Source organism: Danio rerio, chromosome 16 (genome assembly GCF_052040795.2).
Source record: "Danio rerio strain M-AB ecotype USA chromosome 16, GRCz13ab, whole genome shotgun sequence".
NCBI classification, from domain to species: Eukaryota; Metazoa; Chordata; class Actinopteri; order Cypriniformes; family Danionidae; genus Danio; species Danio rerio.
The window spans coordinates 47,750,001-47,769,878 of record NC_141036.1 but is presented as its reverse complement, the minus strand read 5'-3'; the positions used below and the strand labels follow the sequence as shown (position 1 = coordinate 47,769,878).

The window sequence follows — 19,878 nt, the reverse complement described above, 5'->3', positions numbered from 1 at the left end:
AAAAGATTTCGTTATGCATGGTTCCATGCACTCGTATACATGTGTCCAAACTCTGTCCTGGAGGGATGGTGTCCTGCATAGTTTAGCTCCAACTTTCTTCAACACACCTGCCTGGGAGTTTCTAGTATACCTAGAAGAAGCATAATTAGCTGGCTCAGGTGTCTAAATAGGGTTGGAACTACAATATGCAGGACACCGGCCCTCCTGGAACGAGTTTCGACATTCCTGCTCTAGAACTTTTCAATTGGTTAAAAAGATTTGGTTCCAAAATCATTTATCCAGTGATCCCTTAGAGGATGACTTTCACTCTTAATGATACATTTGGTTCTCCAAAACAACTTTCTGCCATCAGTTATTGAAAACAAAAATATTTTTTCTTCATTTAAAGAACATTTAATGTTTGAAAAAATCTTTTCTATCATAAAGAACCTTTTGTCAATTGAAATGGTTCAAGGATAGAACCATTGATGCTTTTAAATAACCATAATTTTTAACAGCACTTTAGTTAATATTTTTACATTGATCTGTTAAAGATGTCATAATTTTATGAGCTGTTAACTGATAGTTTGTTCACAACACAATCCTTTGGAACATTTGTTTGTAAGAATGTAGTGTGATTAGATAAAAATTTTGATAACCATTTTCCCACAATGAAGAGTTAATAGAATGGAAAGAGGTTAGGGCTGGGCGATTAATTGATAAGTAATTAAAAATCAACATTCACAACCTATAATCCAGAGATGCCCAAAGTAGGGCCAGCGAGCCAAAATTGACCCATTGTAACCTTTGCTTTGGCCCACCATCCCATCTAAGAATGATGAAGAGGGTTGCCTTTAATAGAGTTTGTCATTTGTAGTTTGAAGTAACCTTTTTTTGTTTGTTTTATTGCTGAGCTATAAAGAAACAAGCTGAAATGAAATGTTTTAATTAAATGTAAATCAATCAGTGTTTATAAAACGTAAATACTGTCACTCGACAAATAGAGGAATATGCAGAAGACATCGGCGAGCAAATCAGGCCAAAAACTAATGTAACTCACTCCATATAATAAACGAGATTGTAATAATTTCATTATGAAGTGTACACAAACAATTACACTGTTTTAGTTAATATAAAGCAATGTTTTCTAGTTATTTGTAAACATTATTAAATAAATTTAAATAAAGGAAATTACCCATGACAACTAGATTTACCGTTGGCCCACTAACCTTAATAAATTTTGGTTTTTGGCCCTTCATAAGAAAAATTCTGGTCACCCATGCTATAATCGATCAAAATTTTTCAGGCTGATTTTTCCTATTACTTTCCCTACGTGTCATGTGACCCCTGTTCTGTTAAAGGCTGTGGCTAATTTCTACTTATGCAGCCACTTTGCAGCCACATCTGATCTCTGGTCAAGTAGGAAGATGGAATCAATCTTGAGCCTTACTTTGCAATGACGATGATTGGAAGCTGCGGCAGAGATGCCTTTAGACGGCATATAAAACTTGTCAGTGAACAATGAGGGCAAAAAATGAATAAATTTAAATAAAGCAATCGTTTATTAATCGTAATTGAGTTAAATTCTCAATCAAGATTTTGATTTTATCCAAATCCAAAGGTAATTTACAGAACCATGAATGCCTATAGAAATGTAATCCTTGGTAAAAAGTGTTCATTGTGGCATTGCTCCAAAACCTTTTGAAATGTTTGTGTTAATATACGCAGTGTGCAAAATAATGTTATTATGTACATTTCAGGTGAAGTTTACCCAAAAAGAAAACTCTTACTGCTCCAACCAACATCAACATCTTCCAATGTAAGTTTGGTGACTGATTCTAAATTTAATCAATCAGTATTCACAATTGTGATTCGTATTTGAATGAAATTGTGTACAAAGAAATTGTGAGATGTTTGTTTTTGACTACTAAAATGGCATTTTTGAAAGTCTTCACAAAAAAAAAAAAAAAGTCAAAAAGCCTTAAAGTTTCAGAATTGTTTGTAAAGTCATAAAAAGCCAGACCAATTTATTCCTACTCTTACCCCCTTAAGAGCTGGCAGTTAACACTAGTGTGTAAATGCATTTATGCCACCTCCAAGCTGCATTAAACAGTTTGCGTAAAGACACCTAATAGCCACTTCAGGAGCACTTGTGTGCTACATTTGCCGGATGAGTTTGCCTTTTTTTTTGCCTGTTAGGCACTATAAAACTAATGTCACAATTGTTGATTTGAATGAATTCTATCATGCTAAATGATGCAAAGATGGCACTAAAGCAAATCTGACGTATCTGTTAGTTGAGTCTCCAGCAATGGTCTCAACAGGTATTTAGTCTTTTAGGTATTTAAGCTTTTGCCCCATTGCATCTTAAATAAAGATTTTTGAGCAGGCTGTGTAAAATGTCTTTATTGAAATAGCTGTGAATAGCACACGCTACCAGGGACATTTATATGATGAGAAGAGAAGTGAAAGCAAGCTCAAAACAAGGCCAAGCTGAACTCAAACCATTTTCAGTGCCAAGTCAAGCGTCAATCAGTCTTATGTACACTTTCAGAAATAAAGATACATGAGCTGTCACTGGGGTACCTTTTCTAAAGGTACAAATTTGAACCTAAAAGGTCCATATTAATACCTCAAGAGTACATAGTAGTACCTAAAAAGTACAAAAGTGTTCCTTCTAAAAATTGTAGGTACTAATATATACTTTTGAGGTACCAAGATGGACCCTTCAGGGACAAATGTGTACCTTTTGAAAAGGGACCACCCCGGTGACAGCTCATGTACCTACATTTCTGAGAGTGTACAACAAACTGCAATCCAAAGCCTCATCTTAAAGCGCATTAGATTGTAAATAGAAAAAATACAAATAGGTTTGGAACAAGTGAGTAATTTTCATTTTTATGGTGAATTATTGAATTATAGTTCTAGAGTAATAAAAAGTTTAATAAGACTTTATTTTGATGGTCCCTATTGCACATTTCTTTGACTAAAAGATGCATTGCAACTGCATGCCAATTACTTCTCATTTGAGTATTAGTAGACTGTCTGCTTGATATCAGCTGATACTGCTCATTCAACATTTAACTGACTATAAAAACTTAACAGATACATGTCAGCTTACACTAACCCTAACAGTTGTACTTATTAACTACTTATTAAAGGAAAAATGTTGTACTTGTAAACAACAGGAGTGGTGATTATAGTGCAGCCTTTTTTTGGATTGTCAAACACTAATTGAAGATGTATTTTTCAGCATCTCCAGGATTTCAATGGCTCTTGAGATTTGTAAAAAAGTAAAAGTTTTACAAGGTTTGTATGTGTTTCATAGCAAAACACAAGAATCAAAGCAACTAATGTCAGTCTTTTAAGAAAGTTGCCACAAAAATCAGTCGTATTAGGCCACAAAATATTTGTAAAAATTTTGCAAAATCCTGAATGAGCTGACTTTTTAAAATGTGTTCAGATTAGTACACTGCAAAAAATGCCGGGTTTTATGCAAATTCTTCATGTTTTCCAAACACAAATCGATTAAGTTAACTTAATAGCTTATACAAATTTACGTGGAGTGAACATAAAACAATTACGTTGTCCCCCAAAAAAACTGATTTAACTGATTTTTAATAAGTGGTTTGAACAAGCAGCAAAAATAATTACTTGAGCATATTCAAACAGCAGTAGACAAATGTAAAGAGTACTGAAATAGTACCATTACTTGCCCAAAAATGTGGTGCGAGTAAAATTATCTGTTGTAAATGTTGCTCAAGGTATGAGTAAAAAGTACCCCTATTAAAAAAGTACTCAAGAGTGGTGAGTGATGAGTATTACGCTGTGAACAGCTTATGCATGCGTGTAAATGTAACATTTTGTAGTGCATCTATACAGAAAAGATTCAGTCTAAACAGTCTCTCGGCCATTGCGTGTAAAGATTTCTTCTTGGACACTTTTAATGCTTCCAAACAGTTTGCTCCATGTCTTGAGGTTGTTCATTTTGAGGCGATTTACTTTGTATGTGCAATTTGATTGAACCGGAATCGCAGGAATGATTTTTCTAATCCGCATAGACCAAAATAAAGTAGTGACTGCAGGTTGAAGTGTAAAAGTACTAATACTGCACTAAAAATGTACACTAGAATAAGAAAAAGTTGACAATTTGAAAAATAAGTAAACTAGTTGAGTACATTCCTGAGAAAAACTACTCAATTACAATACTTTGAGTATTTGTAGTTTGTTACTTTACAGCTCTGCAAATGTTGTTGGACAATTAATGAATTCAGTTCAATTTGCAACGTTAAAACAATACCAGCTCACTTCAACAGCCTGCTATGCTGCAGTTAGTATTTGATTCTGCAGCAAACAGCTAAAATTATTTTGCAACTATCCTGCACCTTTTAAACCGCAACCACATGCACAACATAGTACATCTCTCTCTCTCTCTCTCTCTCTCTCTCTCTCTCTCTCTCTCGCTCTCTCTCTCGCTCTCTCTCTCTCTCTCTCTCTCTCTCTCTCTCTCCAACTGATAAACATAAACACACTCTATACCCTGGCCACTAATGCCACAACTGACTTCCTGTTCAATGAGTTTCAAATCTCCCAGTTACCTAGAAACAATATATTGACAAACTTCAACTGTGTGCAAACAGTCGAGCTTGGTGAGATCAAGTGCAGCACACATCAAAAAACAAGACAGAGAGGCACATGAACACGGTCATGCTATTGATGTGCTGTCCTTGCAGTCGCTGGGTGCCTGTGAGGCATGCAGTGTTTTCAAGCCACTTGCAACAGACCTCGATTTGGTCTTGTGAAAGAAATTCTCGTTTTGTCACAACAGAGTTTGTGGCGGAGCTACACTTCTACTGAGACTTGCTTTAATACATGCTTTTAGGTTATGGAGGTTTTGCACGAACTAATCATACAGAGAATCACCCTCAAATGGGTGGAGATCATTGCTGAGAGATTTACTAGATTACTACTTGTAAACGTGGCTTTTAGTGTCATTTTGAATGGGATGCTGCTGATGCACACTTCAGTCTTTGGTAATGAAAGCTGCTTATGAAAATGCCACTTTGCTTATGATCACAATGGGGTATTGTGATATTAGATTCTTCGCTGATGTGAACATATATTTTAACCATTACGTGCAAGACCTTTAGCATTATTCTTGTTGGTTAGTGTGTGGTGTCGTTGGGCTGACGTATTAGGGTGAAAATCACAGTGAATTGCGGAAGTCAGACATGCAAAAAAAAAAAAAAGCCCCAGGTTATCTGTTTGACCCCATATACTCTTAAATACGCACTTTATGCAGTGTAGTCTTGTTTTATAATTCTCAAAATGATTATGATTTGTTCTAAATGAATGCATTCAGGTTCATTTTTATCAGTAATTTTAGATCCAGATGTGTACAGGCTGTAATTAAAAGTCAGAAATACTTAAAAATAATAATAAAAAATCAAATAAATAAAAAATAGTTTTAATTTTGTCCAACTTTTATCACATACATTTAACTTTTTCAGCACATTAAGCACACTTCTTGGGGTTCAGTATTGTGTAATTATAAATATGTATGCCTATTGAAAATCTATTAAATTATGCACATGATTATTTTTATTTTAAGGAGGTATGACTAGAGCTGCATGACATTGGAAAAATCTGACATTGCGATATTTTATTTTGCTGCGATTTACTTTTGCATATGAATACTACTTCGACAGATGACTTGAATAGGTCTATTTGGAGTAAAATCATTAACTTTGATTGGAATAATCTTGTTGAGGAGTGAATCAAAGAAATTGCAAGAATAAATAAGATGGAGCAAAGATAAAAGTGAAATAATTAGTCAGATATTCAGGGAATAAGATATGATATTATCATGATATTTTCCTACCGATAATTACGATATCAGCGATATATCATAAGAAAACCATCCACAATATATCATGATATTTGTAAATGAAGGGGGAATAATGCATTTTAAAAAACTTATAAGATGTATTTATTGTTTTAACTGCAAATAAATTTCAACTTGCAACATGTTTGATCCGTTATTATAAGAAGCGCCACCTTATGCATATCGCATATCCCAGCTCCACATTGCAGATGTTGCAATGTAACTATTGCGAATGCACTAGTTCAGAGTTGTTGTTATTTATGAATATGTATGTTTAATGACAGTCTATTAAAATGCACATGATTATTTTGATTTTTAAGCCATATATACACCTTGTTTTAAACTTTTTATCTATTTCGGATTCATAAATGTATGGATTATACCATTAGATGTCAGAAATACTTGTAAAATTATAAAGTGTTATATGTAGTTGTCCAACTTGTATTAAAATATACAGCAAAAGTAAGTCCAAGGCACTTGAAAAATGTGTAAAAAAATTTTGCTTTTATTGACATGGCTATTCTTTAAAACACCTCTGTTTTTAGAGAATAGCCATGTCAATAAAGGCTTTATAATATTTTTTCCACATTTTTTTAGTGCCTTGGACTTAATTTTGCTGTTTATTCTGATGGATGCCTTACGCAAAGACCACAATTAGGTAAGCTACCCCTGAGCATTTATTTATTTATTTTGGGTTTGTATTAAAATATTGTTTGCCTTTTAACAGTATTTAATACACCTTTTGGGCTCAGTGCACATGATTATTTTTTAAGACGTCATTTTAAACATTTTGTTATCTATTTTGGATCCAGATATGTATGGATTATACCATTAAATGTCAGAAATACTTGTAAAATTATAGTGTTATATTTGTCTAACTTCTAACAAAAGTCCAAGGCACTCAAAAATGTGGAAAAAAATTGTCAAAAAGCCTTTATTGACATAAAACCAGAGGTGTTTTAAGGAAAAGTCATGTCAATGAAGGTTTTTTAAAAATAATTCCACATTTTTAAGTGCCTTGGATTTACTTTTGCTGTATATTTATTCTGATGAATCTCTTACAGAATTGGGCACCATTAATTAAGCTACCCCTGAGCATTTTTTGTATGGTTTTGGATTTGTGTTAAAATGTATTTTGCCTTTTACAGCATCTAACATGTAAATATACAATAAACTTGTAAATAAGCAAAATGAGTTAATGAAAAACAGGAATTGGGTCTGAGTTTTTATTTATTTACTTATTTATTTATTTTATAAAATCAAGTACTTACAACAATAATAAAAATAATATTCATAAGACCTCTTTTACATTAAAAAAATCAACATTTTATTTGCTAGACTTTTTATAACCGTTTTATGAATTTGTTGCTTCTGTTTTCTTTAAAGTGTGCAAACAGAGACACAATTTCAGTCGTGAACGAAATAGAAATATTTTCATTGGTTTTCCGGTGTCTATTTAAAGCAATTATTGTTTGTTTTACCATTACATACTTTGCAGGTACTATACAGCTTGTTTCGCTGCTCAAAACATATAAAAATCAACGCCGGTCGACCTTTGTAAAGTTTGTTTAGTTTTCATTTGTATTTTATTTCTGTGCACTACAGTGTCTGAATACTCTGCAGTCACTGCATTCTACGAAACCAAATGCAGCTGAGATCCTTTTTAACCACAGGCACTGTCACGACTGGGGGTATAGTTCTTTTTATTTGTTTGCTTATACTCGCGTACGTTTTGTAAAAATAAAGGTAATAATTTAGGTCACACTCGAACTACTGGCTTATTACCTGTCAATTCTTAGGATATTAACTCTTCATTAGTTATAAAGCATGATCTAATTCTGCATCTCTAATTCTACTAAAAACCTAAACCCAACGTCTACCTTACTAACTATTAATAAACAGTTAATTAGTAGTTTACTAATCTAGTGTTAATGGTTTAATACTGTGAATAAGTGTTACTAAAATTAAATAAAATGGCTCACATTGTTGTGTGTATTAAACCTTTAACACTACTAGCTTAATATATGTAATGTTTTACTAACATGAATTAATATTAAACGAAGTAATTTTACAGCATTTATTAATCATAGTTGAACAATTACTTATGCATTATTAAAATACATTCATTCACACTTGTTAACATTATGCATTAGTCTATTTAAAATTATAGTTAACTAATGAAACTTCTTTTTATTAACTAACATCGACAAAGATAAGTTAATAACGCAATGAATGCATTGGTCGTTTTGCTCATTATAAATTAGCAACCTTAATGTAAAGTGTTACCAAAAATATGCTCGTAAAGCTAGATAACAGCAACAGTGATAACCCAAAATAATAAATATATAAACACATGCATGGGCTATATATTAGTCATATTAATGTGGTTATAAGATTTCATTTTAATTGATGGTTTAATGAATGATTAATGCACAATACTTAGCTAAAATTCGTTTCTGAATAATCGAGCGCCAAACTTTCAGTTGTGTTAGTCATGTTGGGTTTGTGAGAGCGAAAGAAAGCAGAAGTTGACGTTAAGGCATGCTGATTTTGCAAAGACGTGCAGCTGCACTCTGAGCTGCAAAAACACTTTTGCGGTTTCACAAGTTTTAATCAGCAACATATCTGGCAAGTGGAGATGGGGGCGCTTCATATTATTAGGTTTTTTTTAGGACAACCTGTTTAACAGCGCATGGACGCGCAGCACGTTCGGTTTCTGCTCGAGTTTGTCCAGATAATTTAATTGAAATCTAGAACAATGTATTGGCATGGCACATCTATCGAATCAATTTTGTTTTGTCAGTCTTTGTTGCCTTCTTTCGAGCGCAGAGTGCGGAAGTGTGTGCGGAAAGTCTGAGGTTTGAGACAGGAAGCCTGCTGAGCTCTGATAACGACACCTGACAAGCGCCCAGCACTTTGCTATAATTTATTCCTTAAAGAACTAAATCAGGCATGGAAGAGCTGCAAACACGCTACACAGGAATGCTTGCAATAGCCATTTGCTCTGCTTTGCAAAGAGGATGTAAAGAGATTGCGCAAAGCAGACATGTTGAATAAACAGTTGTGGCGTACAAAACTAATAACTTGAACGCGATTTGTTTTATCATTACACTGTAAAAAATATATGATCAATTAGTCCTGACAGCATATATTTTAGGTCATTGTAACGTATTAAACTAAATTGATCATGTTTAACTTAAATTTGTAGTTTATACAAGCTGTTTTAAGTCAGTTTAACATAATACAAGTTCAATGGACTAATTTGATTCAGCTTAAAAAATGTAAGGCAACCAGGATGTTTTACAAAGTACGCATAAACAAACAGAGGTGTTAAATTTGAATATTTTAGATTTATTTCGTACATATTAAAGAGAGATATTTTCATCAGTTGTTTCAGAAATCTGCCTTTGTCAATTTACAACTAAATTTATCCGCTTTTTTAATAAAGCAAAGACGATTTAAATAATTAAAAATTATAATCAGAAGTCAACATATTATGCACATAAAACAGCATAATCACTGACATATTTTCAACTTCAACATGGCAGCAAATAAAGACTAGAATTTTAACACAGTTTTGCGACATTTACTTATTTGTTTGTTTATCAAGGAATTAGGAATAACAAACAGCATTCACCAAAATAAATTGTGTAAATCTTCACAACAAATAAGTTACTAACGAATAAAACGCTTAAACCAAAAAATAAGTTGTTGCTTGGCACCATTTTCCTCCATGCTTTGTTCCAATCCAGATTAAATTAAATAATGTCAGCCATTGCAAATTCACCACATTTAATACATCTAATACATCTGTTCCACAAGTCCATTTTAAGAAGTTTCAAAACGCTCATTTTTAGGTAAATCAGACGCAATTGTATCTGTGATTATTTTTAAAGTCTCCTCAGTATACCTTCTTGTTGGCGCCATAAAGCCACCTGCCTCGAGAGCGCCCCGCCATAATTGTGCCATATGTGAAATTCGGTATTTTGTTTTCCAGTTTGCATTTGCTTGCGCTTTCGTCTTTCTTGTGATTTGTAATTTAAAAAAATAAGTAAACTACATGTACCTAAACGCCTCGAAAAGATCACTAAATATGCACACTTGTAGTAACTGTTACAAAATAATACAAAAAAAATAAATAACAAATTAGTGCATACCCTCTCGCGCGCGCTCTGGACACCATTTCGTTTTTTATCTGACTCTAAATGTTGTAGCGGTTTCTTGTGTTATTAAAGAGCCGACATTCAACCACGAACGGGAAGGAAGAGGAAATTTTGTACAAGAAGGAAAGAGTGGGGACCTGCATCACCGCCTTGCCTCTCTCACCAGTAGTCGCTAACCGTGTGGGTGGTTGCGCACTCGCTACTCATTTTCAGAACAGACAATAAACCAGATCAAACGCCTACCTTAATAGTACAGTCCATTGCAGATTTCTGTGGAGTTCATGAAGAAAGTACTTTGTTAAACTTGAGCTATGTAAACCCAGGTACTTTGATAACCCGGCTGAAACGCATCGACTTGTGTGCACAGGCGCATTTAGTCATCGGCGCAAACCATACTATTTTCGCTTAGACCATAACCGGATGGCAACAGTTTTTTTCTTTCTGAGCTCTCCTTTCTAAAATTGGGAAGTGAAGTCACACAAAAGCATCTAGCTCTGTTCCTTATTGGTGAACTCTTATTGCACTAACTCCTCAGACTATGTGTTTAATACCCTCTGACTGAAATTAGATTTTACAGAAACAACGTTTCCTTTTGTCCAACCCGAACACTATTGAATAACTTTATCACCTGCCAGTGAACATATTGCGAACTTGGATATGCGGTTTTAAAGCTTATTGTGTTTATAAATATTTGTGTTACATGCTGTGTATGCCATTGCTTTTTATAATAGTGTTTTCAAGGCTTACTGACCAGGTAAGCGCATAACAAGACATTTAAGAAGCTAATGCGGGAAATATTTGTTATTTATTCGTTTGTGAATAAATGTTATAACGTGCAATGTTTAAAAACTATACAGGAAATGGTGTCTTAACATTCTTAAACCGCAAACCAATGATATGAAACACCACATCAGTATAATAAATCGACAGCTGCATTAAACCTCCAAAATTCTCAGTTGAAGCGGATCTACTCTGTAAAAACGATATGAACAGTTAGTCCCGATAGCATATGTTTTTTTATTGCAACTAATTAAACTGTTAATCATGTTCTAACTTAATTTTATGAGCTATGCAACCTGTTTTAAGTCAGTTTAACATAATATAAGTTCAGTGGACTTAAGTTAATTTGATTCAGCTTTAAAATAAGGCAACCATGATTTTTTACAGTGTTGGTAGCACTTTACAATAAAGTTGTATTAGTTCATGTTAGTTTAAATAGGCTATGTACTGACGCGAACGTGTTAGTTTATGTACTGACGTGAGCAAACAATAATCAATAGATTTATTGCAGTATTTATTCATTGTTTGTTAATGATGTTCATTGATAGTCCATGTTCACTCATTAATGTATTTAATTTGTATTTTAATAGTCGTGGTTATTAATAAATGCTGTAAAAGTATTGATCATTACACTGAAAAAAGTGTTGCATGCAAAACTGCTGCAAACAATTTTTTTGTGTTGAATTTAAACAAGTAAATTAAGTTTAATAATCTTAAACTTAATTTGTTTGTTTAAATTCAACACAAATAAATAGTTTACAACCAGTTAATGTAAAAAAATTGAGTAAATCTAAGGAATCATCTCTGAATATTTTTTTTCAGTGTAGGTACGTTACATTAACTAATGAAAATTGTAAAGTGTGAAATTATTTTATTTACATTTAAATTTATAGACATGGCCCAGCAACAAAAAAATGTGTTTAATATACGTCTAATCTAAACAGCTTGGCTAAAACAAAGCTAAACTTTCAGTTAGTGAAAAACGTCTAAGAATAGCTCAAAACGAGACTAGTCGTTAAATAGATGATTGGACAGACTTTATATGTGTAGGGTAGTCATTAATTTCTGTTTAGGCTATTTGATAGTCTAGTTTTGGCCTATTCTTAGACGTTTATTAGGTTTTCGCTGACAGCCCCTGTTTAGTCTTGTTTTAGCCTAGACAAATATGTTTAAACGTCTACTAGACATCTTTTTAAAACCAGAAAAGCTTGCTGGCAGATCACAAGAAAACAATTGTGAAAGAAAAGCTGATCACTAAAATACTGAGATCCTTAATTTAAACATAAACTAGGCCTATTTTAAAAAGCTCAAATGGATGCTAAAATGCATAAACGTATTTTTAAATATAAGTATTTCTGTATATAACATCTTTCAGACGCGTTAAATCTGTAGACATGGGCGTGCGCGTGTGGAGGTGCCATGGGAATTTTACACTGATTGTATCCTCTTCAGTAAGCAGACTCCTTCAATCACGACTCAAGCCTCGCACAGTTTGGCAACTTACTTTTCCAGATGTATTTTTTCTGCGCGCCTGAGGAAAATGGCCTGAGGTGTTTGTTTATACAAGGCCCTTGGGTTGGTCTTATCTGTCCAAAGCACTCACGCCGTGATTTCAGGCCTCCTCGACTCGGAATTTTACAGGCCATTGTTCTCTTGAATGGCTTTTAAAGATACGAACGCCTAATTAAAGCTAAAGTTACTTGTTCTGATTGATCTTGTTTCTAACTTCCAGTCACATTTTCTCATTTCTTTATTTCATTAGAATGTACTTAAATGGGTCTGTCAAATTATCATTTAAGGCTACTTAAATGATAACTTAGGTTCAGCCTATCATCACTTTTCATTTTTAGCGCAAACTATTAGGCAATATGCTACTTTGGACTTCAGGCAGTTCAAACCTATTATTTATAATCTCACACATTTAATTTTAAAGCCTGACAACAAGCAAGTCATCAAGCATAAAAAACGTTGCTATTAATATAATATAACTAAAAATTGAGTGCATTGTTAAAAAAAACTGCCAGGGAGAAACCAAAATGGTGTTTTCAGTGATGCCATATGAACCCATTTAAACCCAAAGAACATTTGTGTGAGTGTGAAGATGAATGTGAAGAACATTTTTATAATCTCTAGACTTTATAACATTTTTTACAATACAAAGAACCAAATTTGTGGAATGAAAAGTATTGGTTGCAGGTTTTTGTGTTTAGCTAATTGTAACTTATTAAACAACAAGTTAACCATCTTCTAACTGAAATCAACTTGCGTAACTAATAAAAATAAGTCAGTATAATATAATGCAAGTTGAAATGACTCATACGGTTAGTTGATTCAGCTTTAAAAACTAAGGCAACCAGTATTTTTACAGTGTGGAATCATCGATGCGAGTTTATTTAAGTTAATCGAGCTTGTCATACCATCATTATATTAACAATGTTCGTATTTCTTACGGCCTATAATTAATATCGTTGTTAAAACCCATGAACATCAACCCATGAGTGTCAAGCTATTTCATAACTAACAAGAGACAATTCATATTTAACATATGTTATGTTAAAACAGCTGCCACAACATTATTTATCAATATGTGGACCTTTTTGGATTCTCTGAAGCTATAGAAATTAAAAATGTAAAACAGGAAATTGGTTGGGACCATTGGTATTGTTTACATCCTTGAAAATTGTCTATAAGAAACTCTGAGTTTGAAACACTAGTATTGGGGTAATTAAATATTTGAAAAAATCATGAGGTTAATTTGATTCAGCTTAAACTGGGGCGACCAGGATTTGTTTACAGTGTAGAATCATCGATGCGAATATATCTTAAAATTAATTTAGCAAGTCATATCATCATTATACTAACAATAGCGGTATTTCTTTAGGCCTATTATTGATATCGTTGTTATGTGACTATAGTAACATAATAAAACGCCATATAGAGATATAATTAATGTTTAGAAACTATAAGAAACCTATAAGAAACGTTGAGTTTGAAACACTTTGGCCAATAGTATAACAATAAATAAATTATATATTTATTAATGTAAACAAAACGTTTAGAGTTTGTCCTGATGCACATCAGTCTTTTAAATAGTTTTTTTTTTTTTATTGTGTCTGTGAGACAAATAAGTAAAAAAAAAAACAGATACATAGTCTGTCATTTGCCCAGTCTGGTTTTGTGTCAGTTTTGACCTGGCTTTTCATGATTTCTGATCACAAAAACGCGTTTAGATATTACATTTTTGGCACAAATATAGGCTACATCCTGTTGTCCTATCGGATCATGTTAATTTTATTTAGCCCAGGTCATTCGCAGTTTCTTGTCTCAAAGAACAGTTTTGAACACATTGTCTAATATTGTTTTCAGACTTTATTGTCACGAGGATGAATTTTTCAACTATCGTCAGGAGAAAATGATCACGATTTACTAGTCAAAATTGAAAGGACTCTATTATTTGCTGAAAACATATGGGGTCGAATTAACACGTACACATCGTCTTGTGTTAAGAAAAGAAAATAGAGAACGTGTCTGTCAAATCTGTGCTGGGATGTTTTTTTACTCCCCTCACCTTTTCTGTGAATGAAAGGGTAACAAATCTGTGGTCGTGACTCCTGTCTGACGTCACGAGGAGTAAAAGGAGGGGAAGCGCAGTCACGACGCATTCCTTCAGAAGACGCGCGGACACGCCCCAGCGCGCGCGGCCTCTTTATAACGGTCCTCAGTCCAGCACAGACAGTCAACAGAGCTGAAAAGCAGAGCTGAGGCACTGTCAAAACCCCTGATATAGTGAAATAAGGACTCAGTGAAAACTTTAAGGTAAGACTTTTCTATTTATTCGACTGTTTGAAATTAATGTAATCAGAATGACTTTTTGTTGATGTATTTAGATCTCTGTTTTGATATTTGTATAAATTGATTGGATTTGAACTATTTTTGGATTAAGATGTATCTATGTTAGTTTAATAATATAATGTTTTCTTTTTAGATATGGAAATGTACCAATCTGGATTTTATACAGAAGACTTCAGAACTCAGGAGGTTCCTGCTGGTTTCGACTTCAGTTCATATGGTAATATCTTATTTCAACATATTTTAAAACTTCAGTTGCTTCGTTCTTAATATATAAATTATAGCACTTCATTTGCAAAGATCACATTCAATTTGCCCTGATGAGGGGAAAAAATCAGTCAGATTTTGTGGGATTTAGTATTTCTCCAGCCTGGTTTCCTGAATGTCAGTGCAAAACATTTCCGCTGTCCTTGAGCTGCAAACAGCAGAATTGCAACACCCCTGTCAGAACCCTAAAAATCAGACCTTGACATCTTGTTTGTGTGCACTAATTCAAAGCTCATCAGGAAAAGGGGATGTCAGGCAATGCATGCACTGAGATTTAGGAATGGGATGTCGAAAAAAAAGAGGGGTGGTCGGGTTAAAGATACACCCGTTTCTCTGCTCCCTCCCTCTCTTCCTAATCCTTTCCTCCAGACTTCCTCCTCAAACAGATTTAGCACCCCCTCTCCTACACCCTTCTTCATCACTCTGTCACAGAGCCTTTACTAGTGCTTCCTCTACTCCTAACACACTTCAGGCCAGGCGTAGAAAGCTTTATGCATCCATTAATACATCATTTGGCCTGACTCTCATTCATTCCACATCTTTGATAATGTACCTCCAGACTGCAGTGGTGAAGACCTGTCCTTTTTATTAGACAGCAAAGGACCCGTCCAACAGCAGTATGCCGAAAACTACTCCGAGCCTCAGAAGGAGCTGTTGCACAAAGGTGAGCATCTCACAACATTCATATTTATCATATAATCATAATGCAAACAATTAGTGAAAGCATTATATCTGTTTGCTCAATAGGTCATGTTCTCACAGTCGACTCTGGGCTGTTCAATCTGGACTCTTTCCCTGAGTTCAGCAACTGGGCAGCATACACTAATAGTAAGTATCAGATGACTATATCTGTGAATGTGTATAAAAAGTGACCTGGCCTTATATGATGTCCTTTATCTCCCCCTTAAGTTCCAGAAGGAATGGTTGCAGACAGACAGCAGGTTGGCTTTCAGGAATCAACTCAAACCTACCAGAACCTCGTCCCTCTCTGCACTCCAGCACAAAGCAGTACATTCAGTCCCACAATGGACACCAGCAGCCATTACCAACCTGGGAAAGGCCCAAGTCACAGAGGAGCATCCGGGACCGCCAGCCTTGACCATTTGGGTATGCAATTTGACAGATACTTAATTTATTTACTGGATTTATATGCACACCAGAGATATTCTGGCTAAAACAACCTTTTCTAACTTGAAATAAATGCCAAATTTTAAAACCAAATTTAATTGTTTACTCAACTATTTTTTATATATTATTTATTCAGTCAATTTGATGTACTGAAATAACTAAAAGTAATAAAAATGCCATGCATACACACATAGAATCAGTGTTTGTGTGTATATACACACTTTATTATATTATCAGTATTATAGATTACTATTTGATTTGTTTTTTATGATTTTTTTACCTATTAAATATTCTGTATGATAAAATATATTTTGTTAAAGGTGTGTTTAGTTAATACAATAATGCAATAGATTCAAATTTTATTTATTAATTAAAATTTTTATTATTTAATTATTATTATGTAATTGATTTTATTTATTTTAATGCGCTTAAATCTAGTCATTGAAATATTAACTTGTGTTTTTGGTGTTGCAGGTGAATCAGACAGGACATATGGTTTGTATGAAGCAGAGCAGCAAAGCAGGTCTTCATATTGGTCCGACTACCCCTCACCCGGTTACTGCAGCTCCATGCCGCTGAGCCAGCCTGCATCCTCCTCATCCCCTCCGGTCAGTCAGTCCGCTGAGCACTTCTGCCCCCGCGTGGTCAAAAGACGCAGCGCTCCTCCTCAAAGATCAGACAGAGAGGGCGAGATCACGCCAATGTCCGCCTACCCAGGTGAGCCACTGTCTGTTACAGAAGCGCTTTTATAACAGAGAGTGAGATTTATTTATTTATTTATTTATTTATCTGTTTATCTATCTATCTATCCATCCATCTAACCATCCATCCATTAGTTTATTTATTTATTTAGCTATTCATCAATATATTTATTTAGTTGTTTGTTTATTTATTTGTTTATTTATTTATCTGTTTATCTATCTATCTATCCATCCATCCCTCCGTCCATCCATCTATCAATCTATTAGATTATTTATTTATTTAGCTACTTATCAATTTATTTATTTAGTTGTTTATTTATTTGTTTGTTTATTTATTTGTCTCAATGCTGTTTGATGTCCATCAGGATCTGGACCCATCCAGCTTTGGCAGTTTCTGCTAGAACTCCTGCTGGATTCTGCTTGCCACACTTTTATAAGTTGGACTGGTGATGGCTGGGAGTTTAAAATGTCAGATCCCGCTGAGGTAAGATTCCTAAAGCATTTAAAACTCAACAACACTTGGGTAGTGGACAAATAGACAGTAAAAAATAGTTTGAAGTCTTGATTTTTTTTTTTTGAGAAAATATAACCATAAATATAAAATGTATAATTTCTTTCACATTTTATTTATTTATTTTGAACTGTACTAAAAAAAGTCCTGTAGTGTGACAGCAAAAATGAAGAACAACTCTTAATCTTGTACAAATAGTGTGAGAGCAATTGATCTTCATTGTTGGACATTTATCTTCATATAGGCAAGGCAAGTTACATTTCATACACAATGTGATACAAAGTGCTTTACATAAACAAGAATTAAAGAACAAGAAAATAAAAAATGATTGAAAGATTTAAAAATGATTAAAAACAGATAAAAATGTGTTAAAACAGTTTTAATAGAATGAAAAATGAAAAAGACATAATAGTGCGATCTGTCAGACGTAGCACAGTGCTCATTCAATAAGGCACAGCTAAACAGATTACAGTCTTCATTTAAATGTGCCTATAATGTTGGAGCACATCTGATCATTTCTGGAAGCTGATTCCTGCAGCGGGGGGCACAGTAGCTGAAGGGAGTTTCGCTCTGTTTTGACTGAACTCTTGGAATTTCTCATTTAATTGATCCTAAAGATCTGAGTGATCTGTTAGGTTTGTATTCGGTGAGCATATCTGTAATGTATTGAGGTCCTAGGCCATTTAGTGATTTATAGACAAGTAATAATACTTTAAAATCTATTCTGAATGTAACCAGGAGCCAGTATAAAGACCTGAGGACAGGTGTGATGTGCTCTGATTTTCTGGTTCTGGTCAGAATCCTGGCCCCAGCATTCTGGGTGAGCTGCAACTGTCCGACTGCCTTTTTAGGAGGACTTTTATAGTCTTTATAAGGCTTTTATAGGCTTTATATGGTGCTTTTAGTTTATATACAGTTATTAATAGTGTTTTACTTCATGATTTGTTGGGCTTGTTGGACCTTTTCCATCAATATGGTAATCACATTAAAAGAAAACAAAACCATTTTAAACGATATAGATATAGCGGTTTCAGAAACATAAATATGTGATAAATCCTCAGTCAAAAACTTAAAATGTGCATGTCATGGACTTTACAGAGAGCGTCAGTCATATTATCTTGAATGGTGTGTTTTAAAATGAGCGTATAATGTTCACCAGAGATGGTTTTCAGTGACCAAATGTACTAAAATACTATGTTTTTAGATATGGATGAGCAAAATGATTGCCATTTACTAAATAGTAAATCATTAATAAAATATTTATTAATAATTTTACCATTTTCTTTCTATATAAGAGCGAGAGGTATTAACACAGTAGCTTTTATTAAAAAGAGGTCCATGGAAGATGAAATGTTTAGCTATGTACTGCATTTTAAATGACAACTCTTATTATATTAATTTTTGTCATGTGTGACAGTAAAAATGCACTGCCATGTCAACAACCCACGTACTGTCTGCACTGTAAAAAATCCTGGTTGCCTTACATTTTTAAGCTGAATCAAATTAACTTTGAGTTCATTAAACTTATATTGTGTTAAACTGATTTAAAATATCTTGCATAACTTGTAAAATTAAGTTATAATGTGATTAACTTAGTTTAATAAGTTACAATGACCTAAAACATGCTGAAATGCTGTCAGGACTAATGATCATATATCTTTTTACAGTGTGTCTTAAAACATCTCGACACTCTTCACTTCATCTTCACATCTGGTATTTTCACATTCCTCTTCATATCTTGTTGTTCATCTCTCTCTCTCTCTTGTGTCCTCCAGGTGGCGAAGCGGTGGGGCCAGTGTAAAAACAAGCCTAAAATGAACTATGAGAAGCTCAGTCGTGGCCTGCGTTACTACTACCACAAAAACATCATTCACAAAACGGCGGGAAAGCGCTACGTCTACCGCTTTGTCTGTGACGTGCAGGGCATGCTTGGAAAAACTGCACATGAAGTCTTGGCAAGTCTAAACATCTCCCCGAATGCAGCATCTCCACAGTCTGTAGCAAACACAAGCCGCTCAGAGGAAACCACAGAGTCCTGGACACATTAGAGGAGGAATTCTCGAAGGATTGGAAAGAACTTTAAAACATCAGACGTCGTGCCTTTGGAGGAAGAAAGAAATGACTGACTTGAGATTTATGTACTTTAATTTGGACTTTGCAGCAGATTGCCAACAACAGATCTGAAGTCAGCTTTGAAATCAAGCTAGGTGCCTTTAGAAAACCATGTTAGCTACCTCTTTTCACATTGGAACATTAATCTTGTAAATGTATTTTGTTTTATCTTATGTAAACTGATGGTTTGACATCAGATAGTGAACTCTTGTAAATAAATGTAATATGACAGCTTCACTTTTCAATATGTCCTTATTTATATATGCGTGTTGAAGACGGACGATTACATTTTTAAAAGTTTGCTCTATATCAGGGGTGTCCAAACTTGGTCCTGGAGGGCCGATGTCTTGCTTATTTTGGTTCCAAACCCATTTCAACACACCTGAACCAGTTAATCAACTCTTTCTAGGTAGGGGAGACCGGGTATAGTTGAAACACAAGGAGAGTTGTAACGCTACCAATTCCAGGAATAGGGAATAAGATAGGGGTCATGTGACACTTTCA

At 34.2% G+C, this 19,878-nt stretch overlaps 3 protein-coding genes across 16 annotated transcripts in view; 2 read left to right on the top strand and 1 right to left on the bottom strand.

Annotated features, from left to right (window-relative positions):
- Positions 1-10,451, bottom strand: part of fli1rs (Fli-1 proto-oncogene, ETS transcription factor-related sequence) — a 30,792-nt gene extending 20,341 nt beyond the window's left edge. For 4 of the 11 annotated variants that reach the window (XM_087285323.1, XM_087285328.1, XM_087285324.1 and 1 more), the window contains exon 1: positions 9,774-10,066. In XM_087285323.1, coding sequence (XP_087141449.1) covers positions 9,774-9,821 — 48 coding nt within the window. In that variant the 5' untranslated portion in view covers positions 9,822-10,066. 11 annotated transcript variants of the gene reach the window in all.
- caspa (caspase a) overlaps positions 1-19,878 on the top strand; it is a 54,960-nt gene that overhangs the window by 18,918 nt on the left and 16,164 nt on the right. For all 3 annotated transcript variants that reach the window (XM_087286205.2, XM_087286204.2, XM_087286206.2), the window contains one exon: positions 1,740-1,798. The gene's annotated coding sequence lies outside the window, so the exon portion shown is untranslated. The remainder of the gene's footprint in view (positions 1-1,739; positions 1,799-19,878) is intronic.
- On the top strand, positions 14,541-19,611 carry etsrp (ETS1-related protein). 2 transcript variants are annotated; one of them, XM_087285778.1, is made up of 8 exons: positions 14,541-14,622; positions 14,792-14,875; positions 15,515-15,586; positions 15,670-15,750; positions 15,832-16,029; positions 16,525-16,767; positions 17,117-17,235; positions 19,038-19,611. In XM_087285778.1, exons 2-8 carry the CDS (start codon positions 14,794-14,796, stop codon positions 19,308-19,310), a joined length of 1,068 nt encoding a protein of 355 aa, XP_087141904.1. In that variant the 5' UTR covers positions 14,541-14,622; positions 14,792-14,793; the 3' UTR covers positions 19,311-19,611.

Excerpts from the sequence above, each read along its gene's own strand:
- etsrp (XM_087285778.1), top strand. The coding sequence starts at position 14,794 with ATGGAAATGTACCAATCTGGATTTTATACAGAAGACTTCAGAACTCAG. Across the intron at positions 15,587-15,669 it reads GAAGGAGCTGTTGCACAAAG|GTCATGTTCTCACAGTCGAC; the intron begins GTGAGCATCTCA and ends TTTGCTCAATAG. Across the intron at positions 17,236-19,037 it reads AAATGTCAGATCCCGCTGAG|GTGGCGAAGCGGTGGGGCCA; the intron begins GTAAGATTCCTA and ends TGTGTCCTCCAG.